Source organism: Anopheles coustani, chromosome 2, assembly GCF_943734705.1.
Source record: "Anopheles coustani chromosome 2, idAnoCousDA_361_x.2, whole genome shotgun sequence".
Classification (NCBI taxonomy): domain Eukaryota; kingdom Metazoa; phylum Arthropoda; class Insecta; order Diptera; family Culicidae; genus Anopheles; species Anopheles coustani.
In genome coordinates, this window is record NC_071289.1 from 14,028,630 (window position 1) to 14,037,035 (window position 8,406).

The 8,406-nt window shown below is 44.8% G+C and overlaps 1 protein-coding gene across 1 annotated transcript; it reads right to left on the reverse strand.

The window, feature by feature from the left end:
- Positions 1-721: 721 nt before the first annotated feature.
- On the reverse strand, positions 722-7,112 carry LOC131263170 (phospholipase A1-like). Its single transcript, XM_058265329.1, has 8 exons — positions 7,067-7,112; positions 6,599-6,710; positions 2,142-2,287; positions 1,549-1,664; positions 1,355-1,481; positions 1,098-1,289; positions 850-1,030; positions 722-779 (listed from the first exon to the last, which is right to left on the reverse strand). The coding sequence occupies exons 1-8, from the start codon at positions 7,110-7,112 to the stop codon at positions 722-724; spliced, it is 978 nt and encodes a 325-aa protein (XP_058121312.1).
- Positions 7,113-8,406: the final 1,294 nt, after the last annotated feature.

The following is an 8,406-nucleotide window of genomic DNA, read 5'->3' on the forward strand; positions in this document are numbered from 1 at the left end:
CCCTATGTGCCTTCGGTGTGTTCGCTAATGGTGTCTTCGGCAATAGGAAAGCACCAAAGAAAGAGGTAACAAATTTAAAACAAAGACGCTTCGCACCAAATGTCAAATTGATGTCGACATCCTCCCTCGTGAACTCGCGGTACTGCGGACTTTTTGTGTCTTAATATTCCCGTCACGTAGTGGCCACTTTATGCCTTGCACCCACGGCGAGCGAACCTCCGATGCCCAAGAAGAAGAATTGAAGGCACGTGTATGTGATGGTTAAACCGTTCAACCGAGGCAAATGAACACGACCTGCAACGTTGGTATTCATTCGGAAACATCCGGTCGGAGTACCCAAACTGTGTCATCGTTCAAAAATGCACAATGTTTTACATGTAATAATTCGGGTCAATCCACACAAACAACGCGGAAAATCATTTAGTGGAATGCGGTTAAACCTTGCTGAACAATTCAAACACGCACAACCAAGCACTTCCTTTTAGCAGGGTTTGAGTATTTACATCAACGAAATTCTTTATTGCAAACCTGTTGAGAACATTGGTCAGGATATATTTCGATGTCGATCGTTTTACTACTGTCGCACTTTGGGATGGAGCCTATCCTGGTTTAATACTGGTATCTGTAGAACCATATGTTACTACCAACAATTGCGTCGCCCACACACACACACAAACACACTTTTAATGTCAGTTTTCAGTCGTTTGCCACTTTTTAGATCCTAGTTGAACGGGCAGTTCATCGTTTGCGACATGTGAACGCAGTATCCTCCGCTAATACTGCAATGTAAAACCAATGGAGATGAAGACATAAATGATGGGAATCGTTCGGACCAATGGATGTTCTTACTTTCCCGGCGTGTCCTGTCCCACCGCAAGCCATTTCATTCGCACACGGTTCGACTTAACGAATGGTATCCGGTTGTCCGGTACGCACCCGGACGGACAGCGGAAGGCTCGCATCGGTCGCCTCGCTAAGATCGCGTTTGCCAGATAGCAAACGCTCAGAAAGTGGCTACAACGAGCTTGCTCTGGAGGCAAGGCAATAAGATGGTAACATTAGCACCAAGAAAATGGGACCCGTTGGGCAAGACTTACTTATCCTGTCGCCCTCGCAGTACGGCTGAACCTGACCGCCGTTGATGCAAAAGTCGACCTTGCCCGTGAATGCGCTCTGCCCGAGCAAACCGGCGTTCGTGTGGATAATTTGCACCGACTTGGCGTCATCGCGCGTCAGCCGGAACTCCTTGGAGGCGTGCTTTTCGATCAGCGGCCGGGCGGGATCAAGTCCTGTCCGAGCGAAGGGGAGCTTTTGAGCGAACTAAACGTTTGGAGAATGGCTCCATCTTTCTTACCGATTATTTTGTATTGCTTTTTGGTCAAATGGTTGCTCATCATGCCGCAGATGTGTGCCCCGAGCGAGTGGCCCACGCAGGTGATCTGATTGCTTCTACATCCAGCAAAGGTTAGAAAAGAGTAAAGCTGCCGAAATAAAAAAGAGAGTAGTCGTAAGTACAACCGTTATGGAACATAGAAAATGGTAATTCACCTGTGCCGTACACTGTGACACTAGTTTCGTGTTGGAGAGTGACGACAGATAACACGGATACTGCGAAAGCACCTCCCAGTCCACCGCAAACACGTTGAACTTCCGCGAAAGATATGCTGTAAACATACAGTTGGAATTATTTGTTATAGCAATGTGGTTTGTTCTAAATGGATATTGCAAGAACCTAGGAAAGAAAGAAAATTTTTGTGAAAAAATCTTCAAAAAAAATCATCCGAAAGCTTCGAACCGAAAGCTTTGAGAGGAAAATCGTTGCATATTCTGTATGCACCTTAAGGTTTCGCAAAAGCATGAAGCTTTCCGAAAGCTCATGGCAGCATAAAACTACTCGAAACTGATCGAATTTAACTCTTTAACCGATTTTTACAGAGTTAGGAGAGAGCATGGTTTTTATTATGTTTTTGAATAAGATTCAAGTGAATTATTATAAGTTTTATGATTATAAATGTCTACAAAATTTTGTTTTAACTTAGTATTTTAATAAATAAGTCATGTTACCCTTAAATGGTTGTTCAAACAAACCATAACATTTTGGAGTTTGGATTGTTTTAATTTTTTACATTATATCTGCTTACCATCTTTCAAAAACATGATGTGCCGGCTCGTCTGCGTCCCGTTGAAGCCGTGGATGATGATCGCCGTCTGTTGGTTCGTCTTGAAGCCGGCTTTGAAGATGGTCTTCGGTTTGTTCATGTCGATCACTTTGCCCTTGCGGAAGGTTCTGCGACCGTGCCGAGCATAAACGAAAGCGAGAAGTTTATTGCGGTTTCATTTCCAACGTTTAGCCTCCGTCAATCGTAAACTCGAGCACGACAAACACAATTTCGCGGCCAGATAAGATGGAGCGCATGGTTCGATGCAATCGTTTCTCGTATTGTTACGCGATGCTCCCATGCAGAACGTCACCATCGGCGTTGCAGGCGGGCGTGCATGGATGTGCTTACGATGCAAACGAGAGCATACATAAATCGGCACACCGGCACGTGGGCACGCAAACGGAAAAGCGGAAAAACACCCCGCCCAGCCTTCGAGCTTCCCGCACGGAAGGGAAAGGGAGCGAATTCCGCCTCCGCGGAAGCGATGCAGGGAAAATGTTTCACGCTCTTTCACTCACGCAGACGGTGATAATTGGAAGCAATCAACGCGACGAACGACGCTCGAAATTGCCATTAGGCTTCAGTTTGGCAAATCTTGCCGCCCGCAGGAAAGGGGTGTTCAGGTCTTTCCATCGTCGGTTCTTCATAGACGATAAAGCTGGCATAAATGGGTCATCTTTGTTTGGCTCCCGGCAAACTTGTGAGCACGAGTAATTAATCATCGTGTTTGTCAACGCGACAAATTTATTCACCAAAGGCAGGAAGTCGTACCAACTCACATCGCTTCGATTGTCTTACGAGAGGAAGTAAATTTTTTGAAAGTAACACCACGCTCTAACTTCCGCTGTAGGATCTTCGCGCGCCGATAAGGAATGAATGCGAACAGCATTCGCATGATCGTACGCATTTTCCCATGCAGACGAAGATACATCGGATGAGGTGTTAGGTAGTAATTCAAAGCAATGCTGTGTTTGCTCACAGATTGCACGCGAAAAACAAAACTCTCCGAATCAACCGTACGGAACAGCGTCTCTGTTGGACTCGTGTTTTATTTCCCAGACGAATGGAAACAGCAGGTAACAGCGTTGATCAGTAATAACTCAATTTAAAAGGAACACCTTAGATTTCCTCCCATCGTCACGCCTTCTCCAACACAATAATTCATTTTTCTTGAGCTAAACTGGGAAGCTTCTTGCTGTGACTTTCACTTTCCGCAAGGGTCCGATCGGTGGCCCCGGATAAACTTCTCGTTAATTGCGATGATGCAATAAAGGGACCAAAGGTGTCGATCGCAAGGAATTCCATCAGAATGTGGGCACTTGGTGGCTGACAGTTGCAGCTTTCGAGAGCATTTCCAAAGGCTTCCCTTTTATTTTCGAACACTCAGGAGACGGAAGAGAAAAGAAGATTGTGGATCAAAACGCTACTGAATGTCGCTAGTGGTCGATCGTTTACGTTTGCGCGCTGTCACAACATTAAACCACCAGCGCAGCGTTTAGCCAGCGAGCGCATGAACACAAGACTTCAATGCACCGGTAAGCGACGAACCCCTGCCGTTGCGCGCGGAAACACCGACCGATGGAAGTGACATCGTTTGGGAGCGTTTCTGCTGCACTTTCTGTTCCGCCCGATCGAACCCGGCTGATCGTGTTAACCTTAGCCAGCGACAGAAACGAACATCATTCTCCGGGGTTACAAATGTGTGGGGAATGATCATGCGGGAAGAAATCACGATTCGCGTGCAATGTACTTAAATGGTACCAGTTTATGAGGCTCACGTTAGGCGAAATGCGACGAAGAGTCACTGATCATCCCGAGTAGATAGTCGGTTTGGAAGTTTCATCTTTCTTTTGTGAGGTAAACAAGGCAATATGTTGCACATATTTCGTTATTTTTTTTTTCTCCAGTACCACACTAAGTAATAGGCAGAAACTATGAACATCCTTTTGTTTCATTACATGCCGTCTGAAATCGAAAGTCATAGTGTCGCTAAACATCAATCAACTAGAAGCGACTTCCGGGAAATGATTCAGACGGTGAATCAGTTGAAAAAAAAACAACGATGCAATCATAGTTTTCATTCGCTTAAAAACATTGGGAAGAAATTATTCCTCCATCAAGGGCGGAAAGGAAACAATTGACAGCCGAATAGAGAAGCGATTTAACAGAAGCATCTGTAAAGAAACGCTCTGCAGTAAATGGCGCCAATCGTTCGACCGCGTACCTGGACTATCTACAAACAACGGAGCTTCGACGTGATCGGTTAATTGATCGATACAGTTAGAGTCGGTTAGAATTTCTCCAAGCAGGGGGAAGTGAACATCGAAACGGTGCTGCCAAATATGTTATTAAAATAATTATTCAGCCGAGCTGCGCGGAACTTGGTAAATGGTGCACCACGTTTGAAGGGGAACATGTGTGAGAGAGTTCTGAGAGGGGCATCAGACTATACGGGCTATTTTCTTCAATTAAACTACTAAAATTGTTCTTCACACAAGGTTAGGTTTGTTCAATCTACAAGCATTTTGTATAGCTGTTTCCTAAGGTAAATTTTGAAGTGCTGTTTTATAACAAGTGACCTAATTAAAATAAAAATGAAAAAGATTTCTACAATTTTTAACATCCTGAAAATTTGTATCTAAATAAACCCTTCTCCATGCAACGATGGTAAAACACTCGTGCTAAACCCGATGTGACCATCAATGAGCATGTTTAACGATCGTCGGGATAATTGTTACGGCTATCATTATCTTAATCGATCAAGTGTGGGGCCCTTCCTTCGACATAAATCTTCCGTTGGGGCTCGTCCCGCTAGGCCGATGCAAAGACGAACGTATCGAGGGTGTATGATAATGAACATTTTCACTCTCACTGATTGTGCGTGTATGCAGTCATTTGCTTCTCGTCGGCGGTGGAGCATTATTATTATTATCACTAGCATCCTGTCGAATGTTAAGCTTAGAAAGTGAAAAGTGGCAGACTGTAGGTCATCAGACAGGATGACAACAAGTTAGTGAACCGGTTAAGTCCCTCGAAGGGCCAATATTAATCAATGATAATAAAACTCAGCCCCTCGATCACGTTGCTTCGTTGCTGGTGTTCAGAGAGGGGTATTTTCTTTTCTTACGCCTTTCAACGTCTCGCATCCTTTCGTCTAACCAAGATCAACGGAACCGGATTCTACAGCCCAGTGACCTAGTAACTGCTGGTTCCCTCGGGTCGATCTCCCTAATCCTTCTCGAATCCGCTCCCATCCCTTGGAAACCCTCCTGAACTCCCGTATGTGGGAGCTGCAGTTGTGAAAGTGCATCCGTTGTGCAATTGCACACACAAAGCCTTACTACCGGTGTACAGTTTCGTTTCCTCCACCGTTTGGATTGGCATTTAGCTTCTAGCACCTTCGAAACGGCGGAAAAGTGACACGCAATGTCAGCGAATAACAGGATTTCCAGTCGGTCCGAGCAATAAACAGAAACCTGAACGAATCCTCAAATAACGCCTTCTCGTAAGATGTGGAATATATTTGTTATCTCGCAGAGGCCGGTGGTAAGTTTAGCGAGAAGCGAGCTCTCATAAAGCGGAAACATGAAGTTGAAGAGTGAAGGGGGAAAATAAGTACCACAAACCACAAGCCAACTAAAACAGGTTGCAGTTGAATCACTTTTGCTATTTTTATTAGAGAATAATGGGGTTACTGTGGATGTTGGTTTCTTGTAAAAGAAGTTTCGAATGTCAAACTGAAGTTATTCAATTGATTAAATTATTTAACAGCACTACTCATTCTTAAACGAATTTTGAAGGTGGTAGACTTAGCACGAAACTAATTCGTTACTAATTAATGAATCAGATATGGTAGATATATTTTTAGTTATCTTGTTAAGTGCATGCACGTGGCCAACAGTTGTTTACACGAAAATATAACTCGGTTGCGATCGGCATACAAATAAAGTCTCTCATCTGTTTCATTCCACATAACCGTCATTCAAATCTTGCATTATTAATCAGTTTACCTTTCAGAGCAACAGCATTACTTGAAAAAACAGTGCGCTACTTTTGCCGATTGCCTGATTAACACTTTATGGTATGTTTTATATCTGCCAGGTAAACAAGCGACCGAGAAGGTCTTAAAACGAGAAAACAAGGCTAGACCACATAAATAAATGGCAAACGAATAGACAGAAGAAGAAAATAACCGAACACGTCCATCCTGTTACGACCGATGCAACCAATCGGAAAAAGAAATGCCACAGAAACACGTGGCACTTCAAAAGCTCAAAAACAATAAACAAGCATCAGCTGGGTTTTAACTATTCAAACGTTTTGGCACGTGTGAGCGAATATGTTTCTTTAACAGAAGATATAATAACACACATTTTCAAACGAGACATTCGATAAACAACACAGCACAACTTAATAACGACCCCGGTAATACTTACGGTGTATAGAGGAAAAAGCGTATGTCCTCGTGCGGACACTCGTAGTTCTTTTTCCACATGCAACGGAAGAAGTTAAGGTCCAGCACACCGCCCTGGAAAATGGCGCCAATTCCTAAGTAGAGCGTTGGGAGGATGTGGGCGGTCATGGAGAATGAGGAAAAAAAAGGTAAAGTATCATTCGAACACGGTGACAAGCGGAAGTGTGGGTGTTGTTTCAATAAAAAAAACGAAAATGTTTCTTTATTCCGAAGCTTAATCTGTGTTGGGTAACCAAGTCATTAGCTTTGTAAAGTTGAATGGAATTACAAATGGCTACCGATCGAAGCTCATTAGCGGGTTGTTATTAATGTGGGAGAATGGCTTCCGATTTTTCGCTTAAGATTTACCAGCGAAACTGTTTGTTGGAAAAACCGAGAGACGTCCAACGCGAGTATGTAAAAACCATGGGGTAACAACAGAACACTTTACCTGCCAGCACCGATAGAACCATGATCACGCCGAGTAATAATCTCATTATGGTACACTTATGCTTTCGGTACACACTTTGCTGCCGAGCTCGTTACTTATCCGGCGCTAAATGAAAAGCGCCCTGAGGAGGTGCGTTCTGAAGGGTTACGCACAACTAAAGCTTAAGCAATTACATCCGCGCCAAATCTGCAACTCAGACTAACACACACACTCACAGCACTTACTGATCACGGCTTGCTGGGAACCGTAATCACCGTGGGGTTAACGTAATTTGGTGGCCCATTTTCGGCCAAGGAGCAGAACATTCCAAGACCCCAAGTTGCCACTCGAACAGAACGGAACGCGAAGCACCGGTTTGAATCCAGCTATCGATGGAGTGGAAGACGAAGTCGAGGATCGGTTATCACTTAACCCGGCGATAGCGATTACACTGTTTGGAAGAAATTTTTTTAATTGCACACGCCAAATAGTGAACAATCAGCCGCTATTCGTTTGCGGCAGCGTATGGAAATTCTCATGCTTCCCCAGCGATCACAAGAGGATAATTTACAACAGACACTTAACGGCACGGAACGCTATTCATCGATCGATTCTGGCACGATGGAGAATGGAGGTATCAACCGCGAAAGCTTTCATTGACGTCAAAAAGGCACTGTTCAAGAGGTGAAGATTTCCTGCTTGAGAATCGGAATATCGGAACGAAGGCGTTGAAAGGCTTTATTCTTTCTTCCCGGTTTCACTCGCGATCTTAAAAACAAGGACAAGCAACGGAGGCTCCTCGAAACACTTCAACACCCGCGGGTCCCTCAGGAAGTACGATTTTGCACGAACCAACGCTCGGAGCAAATGCGCAACCACCGCACGATCCGCACTGGTCGACAGCGTGAGCCGGAATGAGTTTTCGCGTTTTCCCCTCAGCCGGCTCAGCCGCCAGCAGACAACGAACTGCTTCGTACGAGCCCACAGTCAGCTCCACGAGCCCCCCGCAGCTCAACCGGGGAGCGCTTTTACTGAACCGTGCAAGCGAGCAACCGCCAACAGTTTTTCCGCCGGTTCGGTAGAGAGAACCCTCTTCGCGACTGGCGCTGTCGATGCCGGTGTGGGTCGGTATGTTTTCCGTTTTTCGCCCATGTTCCGCTGAACCTGAACCTGACCGGGACGGCAATGTAAACCTCCCCGAATGGGGGATGTAATACACATTCACGTGTTAACGTTAACGTTGGAGTGATTGAATTTTAAACATTCCATCGTGATCGAGTCAACAGCAAATTTTAATCGATTTTTTTACGCACCATTTGCATGATCACGCAATGCGATGCTATATTGGCTCCCGATTAAAA

What these genes read in the sequence shown, in the direction of transcription:
- LOC131263170 (XM_058265329.1), bottom strand. Translation starts at nt 7,112, where the DNA reads ATGAGATTATTACTCGGCGTGATCATGGTTCTATCGGTGCTGGCAG. An exon ending in GGTTCTATCGGTGCTGGCAG is followed by an intron (nt 6,711 to 7,066) that starts GTAAAGTGTTCT and finishes CGCTCTACTTAG; the next exon opens with GAATTGGCGCCATTTTCCAG. An exon ending in GGACAGGACACGCCGGGAAA is followed by an intron (nt 780 to 849) that starts GTAAGAACATCC and finishes TTTACATTGCAG; the next exon opens with TATTAGCGGAGGATACTGCG.